The 18,171-nt window shown below is 43.0% G+C and overlaps 1 protein-coding gene across 1 annotated transcript; it reads left to right on the top strand.

Moving 5' to 3' along the window:
* Window positions 1–10,069: 10,069 nt before the first annotated feature.
* LOC121569451 (riboflavin-binding protein-like) lies at window positions 10,070–16,764 on the top strand. Its single transcript, XM_041880426.2, has 6 exons — window positions 10,070–10,224; window positions 11,023–11,230; window positions 11,402–11,495; window positions 11,678–11,806; window positions 11,941–12,037; window positions 15,120–16,764. Exons 2-6 carry the CDS (start codon window positions 11,068–11,070, stop codon window positions 15,489–15,491), a joined length of 855 nt encoding a protein of 284 aa, XP_041736360.1. The 5' UTR covers window positions 10,070–10,224; window positions 11,023–11,067; the 3' UTR covers window positions 15,492–16,764.
* Window positions 16,765–18,171: the final 1,407 nt, after the last annotated feature.

The raw sequence follows: 18,171 nt of genomic DNA, 5'->3' as shown, positions 1-18,171 counted from the left end.
CATTAGATATTTTGTTTTGGTACTGTCCATTTGTAGCTTGTTTTTGGACACAGGTCCAGGAATGGCTAAAGGATTGCAATATTTACCTGGAGCTAACCCTGCAGATAGCATTACTGGGTGATCTGAAAAGTCATAGTCAATAATATAATAATACTTTTAGCAAAGATGTTTATTTTGAATTCACAAACTGTAGAAACAATGAGAATAGAAAGGTTCAGAACTTTTGTAAAACATCACAGTACAGTTGAAAAAATATATGGCAAATATTAATCCAATATGGATGGTGTTAAGAGATAGATGGGTGGTGTTGAATGAAGTTGAAGGATGGGACTAATAACAACTAACAACAACTAATAACAACAAGATAACTAATAATGTAAAGCATAATGTGTCCATAATAAGTATATAGGTTATAGGTTGAGAGCTTTTGTGAAAGTTAGAAAGATATGGCATATAGAAGCAAACCGGAAGGACATCATGAAAATGATCGGAGAGGTTGAGGGTAGAGGAAGTTCAGGAGTAAAAACAAACAAAATATAATTATTGTAAAATTGACTGTGTCCGTAAAATATATATAGTATGTATAAGCTGGAAGTAGAGGCCTAAGCATTGTTGTTCACTAGTTTACTCCAATTAGGGAAGGGGGGGTGGGGTTGGAAAGTAATAAAGGGAAATATATTTTTTTTAACGATATGTACATTTCTGAAATCTTGTTTTTGCTTTGTCATTATAGGGTATTGTGTGTAGATTGATGAGGGGAAAAAACTATTTAATACATTTTAGAATAAGGCTGTAACGTAACAAAATGTGGAAAAAGTGAAGGAGTCTGAATACTTTCTGAATGCACTGTAGAAAAAAAAAGTTTTGTATTCCTTTGGATTTTTCTACTTCTTCTGTGCGAAGGTTAGCGCTGAACTAGACCCCACATGGTCAGCAGAGGAGAGGGTTTATTTTCAGGGGGAAGTAGTCCAGGTACAGTAAACGGTCTGATCATTGTCATTCCTTCTCCTCGGCTCATCCTCAGCACCTACTATTCACACTCCACAGCTCACCCAAATACCCCTTTTTCTCCTTTTAAAAGTGTATCTGAATGTGGTGGTATGATGGCAAAATGGCATAAATGTTTAATTGAGAGATTGGATGGAGACCAGAGGTTTTTACTAAAGCACAGTTCTGGGAAAGCATACACACTGTGTAGATTATCAAGGGATGTTCACGCCCCTATGCCCACTAGCAAGGGGCACTGACTACAAAACACATGGATTGGTGGTTGATTAGGTCAGGGGTGAGGAGAGGCAACCTCAGCCTGGTGTGATGTAACAAACTGAAGCAGTGCACATCCTAAGACACCTGTCATGTCATACACACGCACGCTTGTACAAGCACACATACACACACGCCCGCACACACACACACACACACACACACACACACACACACCGATAGGGGAGCACAGATGGAAAATGAGAGATGCATTCCGGTTCAAAGTCCTTTCCCCTTCCCACTCAGCCAGAAGACAAACCATCCATTACCAAAGACAACCGTAAAGCTGTCACTTAGTGCTCCAGAGTGCTCTCTTCTTGGTGCTCTAAAATCTAGGGTATTACTGTAACAGACAGTTTTATGGCATACAATTTTATGAAATACAAGGACAATACCACACAAACCGCTGTGTAAAGAAGCATTACCGACTGAGATGATCTTCACCCTATCAAATGCCTTTGACCTAAGATGACATAGCCCTTCTAAGTGTGTATGTGTGTGTGTGTGTGTGTGTGTGTGTGTGTGTGTGTGTGTGTGTGTGTGTGTGTGTGTGTGTGTGTGTGTGTGTGTGAGAAAAAAGCTCTAGCTTGTCTAAATATCTGTTTTCATTATTATAATGTTAACCATAATGTATCCCTCTCCCACTCTCCTAGTAAAGAAGTGGGTCAAGCACACACACACACACACACACACACGCACACAGACCGCCTGCGTGGAAAGAGACTCCCCAGAGGATCATCATTAAGAGGAAACAGACATGGCTCTTGGCTTCAGAGAACACATTCAAACACACAGGAGGCTTGTTCCAATGCCAAGGCATGAGGAGTGTAAAAATCACATAAACAATGGGATGAGAGGGAGGAGAGGAGAACAGACAGAGATAAAAAACACAACTGATGTTGCCAGTTATTTTTCCCTCTTCCTCTCTGAACCATCCATTGCCATGGGAACCTGTTTATTTGTTTCTATTTTCCTTGCCTTTCCCAGACCACTGTCATTTTAGACCAGACTGTTCTAACTCAATCCGATTATTCTTAATGTGTAGTCTCATTGTATTACATTTTGAAGAGGTGGTGAACTATAGCTTCATCACACAGCTGCTGTGGAGGGCCATGAGTCTGGTAAATAAGACAAGGTTCACTGTAATAAATCCCAAGTGTGCCACTGCCACCCTGTGGTGACATGTGACAGTGCAGCAACGTTGTCGCGCCTATTTGAACGGCATTGAGTGGACCCATGCTGGCCTTCTCCCAGTGAGGAGTATCTGCACCTTAGGGGTTGCTGAATTTCACAAATCCAATTCCGCCGCTGTCCACTACAATGGTGTTGAATTCCCGATCGCCCCTACCACTATTTGCTTATTTGTTTACTTTAGCACACTTCAGCAGCTTTTACTCATGTGACAAAGTCACCATGGTCCTTTCTGCCCTGACAACAAGGTTTTGCATCAGCGACTGACAATATATTTTACATAGGAAATCCATGAGGCAATAAAAGGAGCAGGCAGTTTAATGTAAACCAGTCTTTAGGCAGTCTTTCAGTTATTGTTCATGGAGGTACAGTCAGATCTGGATTGGCCTGCTTTGTATTACGCAATTGCAGATGGCACTGCCCCCATCATAGAGTCAATAACATATCAAAGTCACAGTGTTAGACATCACAACAGACAGTATCCTATCTGTTCTCTGTCTAGATGTCTGTCTGTCTGTCTGTCTAACACTTGTTCTCTCTCTCTCTCTCTCTCTCTCTCTCTCTCTCTCTCTCTCTCTCTCTCTCTGTCTCTTTCTCTCTCTCACACGCACATGCCCCCCCCCACTCAAGCATAACAATATCCCCCCAACCCCCACCCAAGAACTAACAAGATGACGTCATTACTAGACGATGGCAGAAGGCATGGTGGGTAATCCGTGTGGTCAGCGTGTCTGTGTCTGAGTCACACACACACACACACACACACACACACACACAGACACACACACACACACACACATCTCAAATGGCTCACAACCAACCAGCCAGGGACTGAGGGAACAGCCTGCCCTAATGACCATGGCATGGCTCCTTTCTTTTGGGCACCTAGATATTCTCCTGGATCAGAGTCCCTCTTTTTACTGTAACTGTGAGAAACAACAGCAGACGGTAACTGTAAACCCATATGGTCCAGACAACTGTATTAGAGCTCCAGGTAAATTAGTCCATGTTCGCGACTGACAGGGGATTTCAAGGCAGGATTTGCCCTGGTCAAGTTGGGGTCTTATAATCTTTATTTTTTTTTCAACTCAATGGGACTTCCTGTCACTCTTTTAAGCCAACTTCTAAAGAAAAACGATTTTTCATGTATAATTCATAGCAGTACACAATAGACCAAAGATAAAAGGCAACAACAAAGACAGACACAGCAAAGCTTATTAGAGGAAAGTGCTTTCAGAGAGCAAGTTGAAATGGATGAAAGTCTTAGTGCAGCCTTTGTGTGTGTGTGTGTGTGTGTGTGTGTGTGTGTGTCGCTGTGGAGTAGAAAACAATGTTTAGCACTATTGCCAAGTGGCTCTGCAGGCACTGTGAGTGTGAGAGAAAAATGGGGATCAGAATGGATGTGATGCACAGCATGTGAGTATATAGGATCTACTACTCCTCTGTTGATTTGATGACCACAGAGACAGCTGGAGTTAGAGTCTCCCTGGACACCTCCTGTCACACTCACACACATACATGTAGGCTTTACACTCACACTGTTCCTGTCCAGCTAAGCCTATTAAATAGAAGCAGAGGGTCGTGTGTGAATCTGTTTGAGAGCATGTGTGGGCGTGAGAAAAACAGTATACAGCTAAAACAGTATACCGCTTCAGTAACAGGCTTAAAGTGGTAATGCCCCACTGACCCACTGAACATAGGCCACATGGGTATTCCATCCCAAGAAGTCTTTCTCAGGTTTCTGTTGGGCTAGGTTTTTTCCGGTTCCACTAATTTAATTAGAAAGCAAAACTAACAGTGGTTACAGCACACCCCTCATCTTCAACAGTGAATGATGATGAATGCCAAAACAAAGTGTGATCAGCATGCATACGGCTGGTCGCGCTGCAGAGAGAACAGAGAGGGGGAGGTCAGTGCGGTGTATTGATCTGTTCCCTCTGAGGTGTCATTGTAAAGGTAGAGTTATGGGGCAAACAGGGCCTTACGAGAGGACGCTCCCCTCCCATCCATCTACAGGAGACGAGACGGAGTGCGGAGACTGCTTGTAATACAAACATGAATCTGTCTGCATAGTGTCTCATGCAATCTACACTGAGTATACAAAACATTAGGAACACCTTCCTACTGTTGAGTTGCACTCCCACAGCCTCAATTCGTCGGGGCACGGACTCTACAAGCTGTCGAAATCATTCCACAGGGATGCTGGCTCATGTTGACTCCAATGCTTCCCACAGTTGTGTCAAGTTAGCTGGATGTCCTTTGGGTGTTGGACCATTCTAGATACACACAGGAAACTGTTGAGCGTGAAAAACCCAGCAGCGTTGCAGTTCTTGAAACACTCAAACCGTTGTGCCTGGCACCTACTACTATACCCCGTTCAAAGGCACATCATTATTTTGTCTTGCCCATTGACCCTCTGAATGGCACACAAACACAATCCATGTCTCAATTGTCTCAAGGTTTTAAAATCCTTCTTTAACCTGTGTCCTCCCCTTCATCTACACTGATTAAAGTGGTGACATCGACAAGCGATCATAGCTTTCACCTGGATTCACCTGGTCAGTCTATGTCATGGAAAGAGCAGGTGTTCCTAATGTTTTGTACACTCAGTGTCTCTTCCCTTCACTCTGGAGCTATACTCTCAAATAAAGGTCACAACACTCTGGGTGCTTAAATGTCACCACGTTTCTGTAAGCATTAAGGTGTGTTGGTTGTGATGAAAATAGAGAGAGAGAGAGAGAGAGAGAGAGAGAGAGCGAGTGTGTGTGTGTGTGTGTGTGTGTGTGTGTGTGTGTGTGTGTGTGTGTGCAGTGCACCTCTGTCAAAATCAAATCTGATCATTACTCATTGATTATTTCTCGCTGTTTATCGCTCCATCTTTCTCTGAGCCTGTCTGTCACGGAATGGAAATGAAAAAATATCCTCTTGGATAGCGTAAAATGTCTACCGCCTCCCCCAGCCAAGTCATAGGCTGGATGGATGCCAAAAGAAGAAATGAAAAAGCCTTACTCTCCCCCTCTCGTTTATACAGATTAAGAAAAATATTGAAAACAAACTTCATCCACGTAACCATATGATATGGCCCCGTGTAGCTAAGTTGGTAGAGCATGGCGCTTGCAACGCCAGGGTTGTGGGTTCGATTCCCATGGGGGGCCAGTATGAAAGAAAATGTATGCACTCACTAACTGTAAGTCGCTCTGGATAAGAGCGTCTGCTAAATGACTGAAATGTAAAAAATTAAAAAATATGCTCTGTTGTAGACAGAAAGTTGAGTAATTAAGGCTTGGCCCAACAGAGCTAGATTGGCATGACCTGCTGTTGTTAGGTCACAGGCTCTTTCGGAAGGCTGTGGCACTGTCCATGGTCCTGATTTAGGTATTGGGGTTAGAGGCAGTATAATGCTGTGTGGGACTTTTCTTAGGAAAATAGATGAATGGATGGCACCTCTTTGGCATGGCAGGACTCTATAATACAGTTAAAACCTTTCGATCCTTTACTAAGGAGCCGATGGCAATTGTACATGTCCAAGCACGGGCTTATCTGTCACCAATCCTGTTAACGCAGTAGGTCAGGGTGCTTAGCTAATTTGGAGGATTTTACATATCATGACATGTGAACAAAACACTGCAGATATTAGAGCAATGAAACAGATGCAGAGTTCAAGACAACTTGGAAACTCGTAACCTACTAGTAAAAATGTGCGCAGTGTAGTACTTCCTATTTCCGAGTTCCGAGGCGAGTTGTCTTGAATGCGACAAGAAGGTTAGAAGTATTGTTTTACATCAGATAAAGTGTTGAGTTCACCTGCACAAATGGTGCTTTCAAGACAACTCGGAAACTCTGAACTTCCGGGTTCTGAGTTGTCTTGAATGCAGCATGTTATCGGTTGAGGGACAAGCGTTGCATTGGAGTGACGCCATCTGACATAAGACAATGGGTTAGTTATGCTGCGTTCAAATCATGTCGGGAACTCGTAAAAATATTATTCTAACTGGTAAAAATGCAGGTTTATGATGGTATGATGTCTGGACTGCGATCTTTCCCACATGCTGAACTCTGACGTCATGCACCACAAAAAAATGCAACAAACATGGCCGCGATTTCTGCTGTCAATCGCGAGACTGGTTCTTGCGTTCCTTCCGAGCCCCGAGCATGTGAACGCTCCAAGTCGTTCCTCCGAACTAAACAAGTCATTCCTCCGATCGCTCTGACATGACACTAACGCGGCTTTAGAAGCACATCCGTCCTGAACAGGTGTTTGTCTACAAGTTAGCCAGGTGGGCTACTAATCCGGTAGGCCTCTAAGAAAGAATTGTTTCAGTCCAGATACTCCACAAACTTTCAGCCACCACCGAGAGCAGACATTGATCACACATTTTCACAGTCCATCGTTGCAACTGACGCCCACTTCCAGCGGGGATGGAGGATTGCACCCCGGGGCGCCTCTTCCCAATTCGTGGGGAGCACTAACACAGCAATGCATTTCCACGTTATACTGAACCCTTTAAAAAGTGCCTCTCCTAATTTTCAATTTTTTTCCCCAATAGACTACATGGATGAATAATAATACTGTTTTTTTTACTATTGAACATGACATTTTAGTGTACTATTTTACGGTTCGTTTTTGATGTTTTTGATGTAGGCCTGATTGACCTCGGGTGTTTTTGAAAAGGCCATCTGGCTGAGAATAACCCTACAAAGTGTAATGACATAGTAGAACCACAGGGTGGGGGTCTTGCCATTGGAGAATGCTTCAGTTGGGCTTTAAACGGATGTGTCTGAAATTTCTCATCTCATATTTCATAAGATTTAGTTTTTCTACTTTTTCCACCACTAATATTTCCCCTCTGCATGTCAGAAAACCAGCTGAGTGCAAAACAGTTTTTAGACTCAGATGGGCCCTGCATGTTTTATACTATAAACATGGCTAAAACCCTGAAGATTACTGACACTAATGGGACTCTTGAAATGGAAAGAAGGCACAGTAATCAAGTCCATTCATCCAAAGGACATATGTAAAGCCAGAGACAGAAGAACTGTGCTTACTGGCATATAAAACTACCTTTAAGAAACATGGTGTCCGACTATGATTTATGTAATTTAGGCTTTAAATATTGACAAAACTCTCACTTGATGGATTATAATTTATCACAGCATCCAGCATCCTCTCTCTTTTTCACGTAGCGAACACACACAGTCATGGACGCATGCAGGCACACACACACACACACACAATGTTTTAAACATTTTAGTCATTTAGCAGACGCTTTTATACAGAGTGACTTACAGTAGTGAGTGCATACATTTTCATACTTTCTTTGTACTGGTCCCCTATGGGAATCGAACCCACAACCCCAAGCGTCATGCTCTACCAACTGACACACACACACACACACACACACACACACTCTCTGTCTCTCTCTCTATTTTCATCACACCCAACACACCTTAATGAAACATGGTGACATGAAAGCACCCAGGTTGTTGTGACCTTTATTTGAGAGTATAGCCTACAACACAGCCAAGACGCTTTTTAGACTTAATGTCAACACAAAGTCATCTACCACTAGAATCAATTCGTACCTCTCAATGAGAAGTCATCATCTAGTAGAGATTGAGCCTAGATTGAGCCTATTTTCCCATTGTTATCTTATGTAAAGAGTTGTAGTTTTCTTTTTTTAATAATATAAAGTATGCAATGCTATCAATATTCTGTAACTTCACAGAATATTTTTCAGATCATTTCTAGGGTCCAGTCTGGATGAAGTAATACTCAGGCCACATTCTGTTGGCCTGGAATTCCAATCAGTCTGTATTTCACTTGTCATTGCATGAGAGAGCAGGTTGTGTGTGGCCTCTCTTAGCTTACGTAACCACACTACACAGCCTCTGCAAAGCAGCACAGACTACACTCATATTTCTGCTTTGTTTGGAGATTCAAAAAGGGGACTATGAGATCAGTATTTTGAGTTGTCTTCCTCTTTAGTTGTCCACCACTCTTAAGTCAATCCGAAAAACAAAATCCAAAGAAATGGGTCAGTGGATCAAAGCAAAGAATGTCTTGCAATTAGCGAGAGGATAAGGATGGTTACACCGTTTGCCAACTCTAGGCCCGGTTACCAGTGACCCCGTGGTTAATTAAAAACAACAGTTCACAGCTATTCTCTGTCCCTCATTTCATTGGTCCCTGAGTAGCTCCCACACAAAGGATATCATTCTTCGCCTTCTAATTGCCAAATGGAAATTGTTTCTGTCTGCTTCTCGCCCCCTCATCCTCTAAAATAAGTGCATTTTGAACAGCCCCTGATTATGAAACTGTCTGGTAAATTTGGGCCCATTTGAGGCCAATGTGTAGAATCCCCATCCTGCCAATAGGATGATATGAATCTAGGCATTCTGTAGGTCTACTATATGTTATTGCTCCATTAAGCTTCTATGAATATAATGGACTTATATAAGACTCAAGGTATTGCACACCAATGCTACCAAACCCAATTAATGTCAATGGATCAGAATGTCATTATCTTATTGTCATATCTTATTGTCATATCTTATTGTCATATCTTATTGTCATATCATTTCAGGGTCTTGGTTTTAGGCAATCGTATCTAGGCCACAAGGAACTTCATCTGCTGTGATGAGGCCAAAAGGCTTGAGACGACACAGGGAGTCTGAGGCAGGGATTAGTTGGCACCCCGGGTCTGAGGGGGAGAGAGATTACAGGACAGGATGAGCACTGGGCAAAGCGTTTGTTTAGATCTCTATCTTCACCAACATACAGTAGGTCACACAGGCCCAAACATTGAAACAAACATTGAAACAAATGTATGCCTCATTGGAAAAATAAATGGAGTGCGGATTTTGCTGCAAGTGGCAGATTTAAGTTATTTGTGGGGCAATGGTTGTCAGCAGGGAGATGTATTCCAGGCCCTCAGCATATCATACAGTATCAAATCTCATCCCTCACCTCCCCTTCAGACAAAGCCCTGACCTCTGGGTTTGTGGGAGGAGGGGAGGACAGGTGACTCAGCACTTGAGGAGGATGCACTTATACCAAGGACAATGGAGCGCCAACTTGTTCATTTAGGACCCAATCAATTTGATTAATCCACTGACAACCATATACTAGTGTTTTTCAGTAAACTGGTGCTTGATACAGAATGATAGTACCTTTGATACAGAATGACAGTACCTTTGATACAGAATGACAGTACCTTTGATACAGAATGACAGTACCTTTGATACAGAATGACAGTACCTTTGATACAGAATGACAGTACCTTTGACACAGAATGACAGTACCTTTGATACAGAATGACAGTACCTTTGATACAGAATGACTGTACCTTTGATACAGAATGACAGTAGCTGAACATAATATGCTCAGGCCAAATAATTTAAAGGTCATCATATTACATGGTACAATAATGGATGGGAATACCTCCACACATATCTTTCTCATTTCTATGATGCAAATGATTGTGTGTGTGTGTGTCTGTGTGTGTGTGTGTTTGTGTGATATGGATTACCAGCAAGGGGGAGGTCGGAGAAGGTGGAGGGGGAGGAGGTGGCCAGGGGCTTAGATGTCCTTCAGTTAAACCAGTGAGAAACTGTCGTGCTGCCCCTGGGAAGAAGAGATCATAACAAGCAGGGAGCCTGGAGGAAGAGCTGCGTGGAGTGGTGCTGATTCGACGACGATTCCAAAGCTGAGGAGACAAGTCGCACAAGACCAAGCAGAATCAATCGGAAAACGGTTTCTCCCACCGACAGGTAGGCTAAGGCACGCGAGGAGTAAAGTATTTTAGTTGATAGTGGAAAATAAACAAATAGACACAGATTGCAAACTACGCAGTTGGGATGTTGTGGTGTGAAATATTTTCATTTCCGTTATTTTGTTTAAAGCTAATCAAACATGGTTTTACAGTAGCCTGTCTTTGCATTTGTTCAAGTCTTAATTATTTTGTCGTCAATTATTATTATTAGTTGATAGTTATTAGTTGATAGTTTAGTTTGTCAGGTATGGTCATCGTTTTACTGTAAGAAAGTCAGTCATTTGTATGTTTGTAGCTGATATTCTCAAGTAGCCTACATACAGACGACCTACAATAAGTAGCCTACATTGTTATACACCTAACAAAGCGATTATCAAACTCTGAAATGTGTTAAACATGTCTGTAACTCATTTTCTATGAAATACTTAAACGGAAGTTCATAAGAAAATATCATATTTAGGATTTAATCAGTTATTGTTATGCATGCTTAGCGTTATCCAATGACTAGAGAGGCTATAGCCTAATATTTGACAGGCTGTGTCATACATCACACCAATCTTTGAACCTCCTTAATTAGGCTAGATGCTCCAAGGTACGTCATTGAATACAAACTTTGTTATGGACAGACTAGACAGTGTTTGATCAATGGTGGTTGATCTTACTCCCTTTTTGATGGAAACATTCTCTTTAGTGCTATAGGCAATAGGGAAACATTCAAATGTCACATTATTTAAAAAACGGGTCTTTATATTTTATGGTTCACTGAACCCGTTTATCTCCCGCTCCGCTGTCCAAGGTCCTGATTAAAGCCAGCTAGCTGAACGTATCGCAGGTTGAAGAAATGGCTATCACGTCAAACTCCCTGCCATTGGTCTGTGCATATTTAGCAGCTGCCCTGATTGGTCGCATTTTGTGTTCGGAGGGGGCGTGTCTACAGGACGGTAGACTGAAGGCCACGCCCAGCCAGGAACCGCACCTGAAAGAGTGCACAATCTATGCTGAGAGTGAGTGAGAGCACTGTGCTTTTTAAAGACCACAACATGCACTGTCAAACCATGATAATGACAGAAAACTGCTGTTGGAAGTTTGCTATCTAAATCCTCAGTCCTCCTATGAGATGAGGTGTCTCCCCACACCCCATGGTCATAATCTCTCCATATATGTTCTCTCATCAGATGCATGTTGTTCAGAGGATGACATCCAGGATCTTAATCCCACAACCAGTGAGAAGAACGGCCCCTGGGACAAGTGTGGGAAACTGAGTCCGACGTAAGTCTGAGATTTAGAACAGCATTTGATAATGACTTGCTGATATAACCAATATTTTCAATCTATCACATCAAAGCCAATAGCCAACAGAGACAAAAGCATTGCACGGCTGGAGCAAAGAGAGAGTTATATGCTGTGGTTGACCCTCTCTCTCTCTCTCTCTCATCCATCTCTATTTCCAGGTGTGAGGGCTTCCTGAAGCGTGTGACCTGTTTCTACCGTTGTTCCCCTGATGCAGCCCGCTGGCCTCACTCTCGCCACCAGTCCTCCATGCAGGCCGTGCCACTGTGCCACAGCTTCTGCCGTGACTGGTGAGCTCACTACAATAACCTAGGATCCCCGATGTAAACTGTACTGAAGGCTCTGCACTAACCACATCACATCATCCAGCAGTATCAAATGTTGATCTGTCATCTGGTCATTGCAACATAACATTTTTCTTCAGGTATGAGGCCTGCAGGATGGACATGACCTGTGCTCGTAACTGGGCCAGAGACCCCAGAGGACAGAACTGCACTGGGAACTGTGTGCCGTATCAGCAGGTAGGCTGTTGTTTGGAGGGCAGCTGCCAGTCTCATGGGCGGTAGTCATGTTGAGTTGGATGTAATGCTGTGTTGAGCTGTGTTTTAACCTTAGAAGACAAGTTTTGATTTCGAAAAGAGATATTTAGAGTCAGTGATTCATTTCTTTGAGGAAGTAAAGGACCATCCTAGTCTTTTTCTCCAACTCTGTCTCTTATGATAGAGCTGTAGGAACATATAGAAGCCTGGCACGCAAGGCTAGGATAGCTAAGAATCATGGGTAGTATAGCTGAGTCAGTGTTAGTTGTACTGGTACTGCTGGTCTCAGTGGTCAGTGAGGGGTTAAGGACACAGAGCCTGGCTCAGTGGAATAAAAGGCGGGGCTCTGCCAGGGGCGGACTGGGACCAGATATCGTCCCTGGCATTTCTAACAAACCTGGCATTTTTTTCCCTTGATGCCCCCACACCGCCCCATTTTTTTATTCGAGGCCCTCACATCGGCCCATTTCTTCCCTTGAGGCCGCCATTATTAGCCAGATAATGATCATTTTGCACAAATAATCCAAGTTAGACAGGCCCACTGTTCTAAAAATGGTCCAGCCTATCTGGCATTTGCCTAGAATGCCAGATGGCCAGTCCGCCCCTGGGCTCTGCTCTGTACTGCTCCACAGGACAGAAGAGGATATAAAAAGAGGCAGAGTGACCCAGGGCTAGCGCACAGCTGGGACCAACTGTGAACTTCCCAGAGTCACACACAAGCGTGCACGTACACCAGAGGAGGCTTGTGGGAGGAGATGTAGGAGGACTGGCTCATTGTAATGGCTGGATTGGAATAAATGGAATGGTACAAAACACATCAAACACATGGAAACAACGTGTTTGACTCTGTTCCATTGATTCCATTCCAGCCATTACAATGAGCCCGTCCTCCTATAGCTCCTCCCACCAGCCCCCTCTTTCATACACACACGCACACACACACACACACACACACACAATTAGTGGCTAGATGTGATGATGAGAGGTGACAGGAGTGTGTGTATGTTTGTGTGGGAACCACAAATAGACCAAATAAAAACGGAATTATTGTGAGGCTATTCAATTAAAGTTAAGCTGTTATGAATATAATGAGGGTCCTGCTATACAGAGACCTCCAAAAGACCCCAAAAGGATGAGTCAGAATGTTTGAACAAAACAACTCACATCAACTCACATTAGTTTGACCCTTTGCAAAAGAGCAACTGACTTTGGAACTCAAATGAGGTTGGAAGCCATTTGTGTTCAGACATTTTAATGACGACTCTTTTAATGATCTTCAGCTGTTCAAAACTCTATGTTAAAACTATTGTTTTAACATAGATAGTCTGAGGTAGACAGTTTGTAGGTTAGACTGGAATGTTCAGTTTGATTCCTCATCAGACAAAGGAATTGGGAAGCCAACTGCACCTCACCCATTCACATGTCCTCCCTAATCGAGCTGACAACGCTTCAGTCTGCCTCAGGGCCACTGTACACAGCACAGGCAGGCTCCAAATAAATACACGGAAACACACACACTTACACGTAGGCTACTGCAATCACATATAGGCTACACACACACACACACACACACACACACACACATGCACATACTGCATTCACACGTAAGCTAGACACACACAAAAACATTTGTCCATGCACATACAATACTGCACACACACGTACAGACCATCAAAACGTCCCCCTGGCCCTTCTCCAAGGCTCTTCTCTGGCTTTCTCCCTCATCATATGTAAGCTCTGCTGGCTCCTCTATATCGCCTCACTGGCCACAGCAATGTACTTATTTACATCATCAATAAGGAAACCAACACTCTCTTCACGCTTTCCGCTCAAAGACTGGGTCTGAAGTCGGAAGTGACTCTGCACTAACATGCACACAGACTGACAGCCTGTGTTGCGCTAACAGCAGGTTGACGTTTATTGGGATGAATCTTCTCCTTAAGGCAGAACTGAGCGATTTCCGCTAGATCGGCCAACGACAAAGTCAAAATATTGGCTATATTGTAAACATGTATGAAAACAAATGTAAGGTTAGGGTTAGGCACATGACTATGGCCGGCCCAGGAGAGGAGGCTAGTAATAAGACCAGCTTGTAGCTTTCTGCTGCACAGCAACAGCTTTGTCCTTCTAACACAGTCAATATAGCAGTGCTTCCTAAATGTTCTGAGTGACTCACTCACTCCTAATCCCTCAGACTGACAGGATGAGAGAGGGGGAGAGGAGAGGTGGGTGGGAGGAGAGAGGGGGAGAGAAGAGTTGTAACGGTTGCACTTCTTACAAAGTGGTGATGACTCACTCCCCAGAGAATCAGAGCTTAAAGATATAGGATCTTAATTTGACCTATATTGACACAGCAAAATAATAATGCAGCAACAGGATTTCAATGTTTAGTCCATAATGTTGCTGGAGCTGTGGTTAAGCTATTAGCTGGCCAAAAATAGGCTACATGAAAAGTGTAATACTGTTAATATAATCGTGGGTTAGATTGGGTTTTCAGTTAATTTATATAAATCACAAAGCTAATCGGCATTTCCTGCGGTGCAGGAAAATTCTCAGTGATCAAATTCAGATCCTACATCTGTAAATGTGTAGAACCACAGTGTCACTACCATTCCACTAATAAGCTTTTCCAATCTCAAGCTTTTCTGAAAAATGTAGGCTTAGACTTCATTATGTTTTTTTTAGCCCTAAAACCTGAATTTGGTTTAAAGTGAAGGGAAAAACAAATGTATTTCCCTTAATCAGCTAGCTTTTAGATGAGAGATGAAGCATGACCTTGTGTGCTGCTCCCCCGTGTCTCTAAAAGCCTTTCTCTGTATGATGAGGGCCACTAATGGATGGGTGAGAGAGGGGTGGGAGTGGCAGCTGCTGCAAAGGCTTTGTTTTTTCAGGGTTGGCATTGCCCTGAAAAGGTACATAATCAATAGTCCCAATTAAAATGAGTGCCTTAATGAGAGGTATAATTTGCAACACAAAGAAAAGATAAGGCTCAAATGTGCCAATATATTTAGTTTGAATCTAATGTCAAACCACACCTCCAATGATTTTCTCTTTGCTATCACAGATGTACCAGCACGGCCGGGACCTGTGTGAGAGCCTGTGGGGGGACTCCTTCATGACGGTGGAAGATGAGGAGGAGGAACGAGAGGGGGGTGAGGGTATTAGCAATGGTAATAGTGGACGTCCCTGTGGATGCCTGACCCTCAGCCCCTCGGACAGGGAGGTGATCGCTGCCCTCAGGGCCCTGGAGGAAGACCCAGAGGAGCTGGACACCACCAAGAGTGGCTTGCCTCAGTACCGTGCCCCCTGCCACACGCAGCCCCAGACCAAGCCTGCCACACTGCCCCCGCAGGCACGGAGGAGCATCGACAACATTGTGATGCGGAAACGCTCGGTCGTGGTGGATGATGTGGAGGGTAGTGGGAGTGGGCTGTAGAAGAACTGACAGAATCTGATCTCTGAATCTGTAGCACTGTCCCCCAGCTGGGGTTGTTATATCTTGCTCCTATAACTAACCTTACCTCACATACTGTACCTCTTGTCATTACGCACCATTATAACCCATCAATCAAATGTTGCTTAGAGACGCTCCATGTTTTGAAGTAATACCAGACATATAAACCATTCTGACATGACATGCCTTTAACACTGTGTAAATAATGTACGAATAGTGACATTGACCGTAACATTATTCTGAAAGGCAAAACAATCAGCAGCTAACATCAAAGTGTATGACATCATGCTGTATTACAGTGTGTTGTTACATGGTACTTGGCCCAGGGACAGCAGTTGAAAATTAGCCGGCTAGCTAAAACTGGCACATTTATACAGTTGTAATGTTAATGTGCACTGTCCCTGTAAACGTAAATGTAATAAAGTAAAGTAGTTGCTAAAACAGGTGACACCATTCATGATCACCATCAATGTTTGACATGTAATTGTCAGTCATGTAAACATATGTAGTCTTGCAGCTACATTAATAGGCCTACAAATTAAAATATCTATCATCGTGTGAGGTGCCTGGGGCTGGCTCAATGCATATCATACTGTAGAGTTATGTTTACCCATCAGTAGACTGCAGCTGGTAGTTTCTAAACTGCAATTGTGTAACTTTGCCATCAGACTAGGCATAAAGGAGATTTAAGTATTAATACTGAAGCATCCAAAATTCCTCTATTCCTCAATCCTAAACACTTTTGTAGACATACCTGTACAACTGTCAACATGCTTGGCAGATTTTACTATTGTGATATAACGTAATGTACTACTATCTTCTTGTCATTAAATGTTTGATAGTGGAGGAGGGAGGTAGGGTGTTTGTGATGGTGGTGCACAGCAACATCATTAGAGTGGTTGCCATCCTGCAACCATAGGAGTCAGTCAAGTTGTAAAAATGCTGAAGTATTCTTTATAGCTGGAGGAAGTCTTGAATTTCAGAAAGAGAATCTGCGCAAAGGACAGACCTAGACTGCTGATGTAGAAACATGACTCATGCCAGTAATGCTTTTGTGTTAGTTTGATAATGCATCAAAACTCTATTGAGGCAATGTCATTCAAGATGCTGTGAAGTAGAATTAGAGCCAAACTCTATAGAATGTCTATAGAATGGAGGACCAAAAGGGAACCTGTTTGTCTGAGTGTGACAAGAATACCAATTTGGTGTTCTTTTGTTTCTTGACATCCTCAATAAACACTGGATTTCTAAATAATTCCTTGGTATTTTCGATTATGTCGTTATTAGAGCTGTTGCCAGATCAAAAGACATAGCAAATATATGTTCTGTGTTCTCCATATGCAGCACTGTCCAACCGTTTGACCTGTCACCTCAGGATAAGAACACTGTGTATTCCAGGGATGATGTCATCACCCAACATGGCCGCAGGGTCAGTCCACCTCTGATGTTCTCACCAGCCCAGCTCAATCTGGCAGACAGCTTGACAGTTTGATTATGGGAGTGAATAAATATAGTACAGTTGAAGTCGGAAGTTTACATACACTTAGGTTGGAGTCATTAAAACTCGTTTTTCAACCACTCCACAAATGTCTTGTTAACAAACTATAGTTTTGGCAAGTCGGTTAGGACATCTACTTTGTGCATGACACAAGTAATTTTTCCAACAATTGTTCACAGACAGATTATTTCACTTATAATTCACTGTATCACAATTCCAGTGGGTCAGACGTTTACATTCACTAAGTTGCCTTTAAACAGCTTGGAAAATTCCAGAAAATGATGTCATGGCTTTAGAAGCTTCTGATAGGCCAATTGACATAATTTGAGTCAATTGGAGGTGTACCTGTGGATTTATTTCAAGGCCTACCTTCAAACTCAGTGCCTCTTTGCTTGACATCATGGGAAATCTCAAAAGAAATCAGCCAAGACCTCAGAAAAAGAAATTGTAGACCTCCACAAGTCTGGTTCATCCTTGGGAGCAATTTCCAAACGCCTGAAGGTACCACGTTCATCTGTACAAATAATAGTACGCAAGTATAAACACCATGGGACCACGCAGCCGCTCAGGAAGGAGACACGTTCTGTCTCCTAGAGATGAACGTACTTTGGTGCGAAAAGTGCAAATCAATCCCAGATCAACAGCAAAGGACCTTGTGAAGATGCTGAAGGAAACAGGTACAAAAGTATCTATATCCACAGTAAAACTAGTCCTATATCGACATAACCTGAAAGGTCGCTCAGCAAGGAAGAAGCCATTGCTCCAAAACCGCCATAAAAAAGCCAGACTACGGTTTGCAACTGCACATGGGGACAAAGATCGTACTTTTTGGAGAAATGTCCTCTGGTCTGATGAAACAAAAATAGAACTGTTTGGCCATAATGACCATCGTTATGTTTGGAGGAAAAAGGGGGCTGCTTGCAAGCCAAAGAACACCATCCCAACCGTGAAGCACGGGGGTGGCAGCATCATGCTGTGGGGGTGCTTTGCTGCAGGAGGGACTGGTGCACTTCACAAAATAGATGGCATCATGAGGAAGGAAAATGATGTGGATATATTGAAGCAACATCTCAAGACATCAGTCAGGAATTTAAAGCTTGGTCGCAAATGGGTCTTCCAAATGGACAATGACCCCAAGCATACTTCCAAAGTTGTGGCAAAATG

Source organism: Coregonus clupeaformis, chromosome 7 (assembly GCF_020615455.1).
Source record: "Coregonus clupeaformis isolate EN_2021a chromosome 7, ASM2061545v1, whole genome shotgun sequence".
NCBI classification, from domain to species: Eukaryota; Metazoa; Chordata; class Actinopteri; order Salmoniformes; family Salmonidae; genus Coregonus; species Coregonus clupeaformis.
This window is presented reverse-complemented; position numbering and strand designations above follow the sequence as displayed.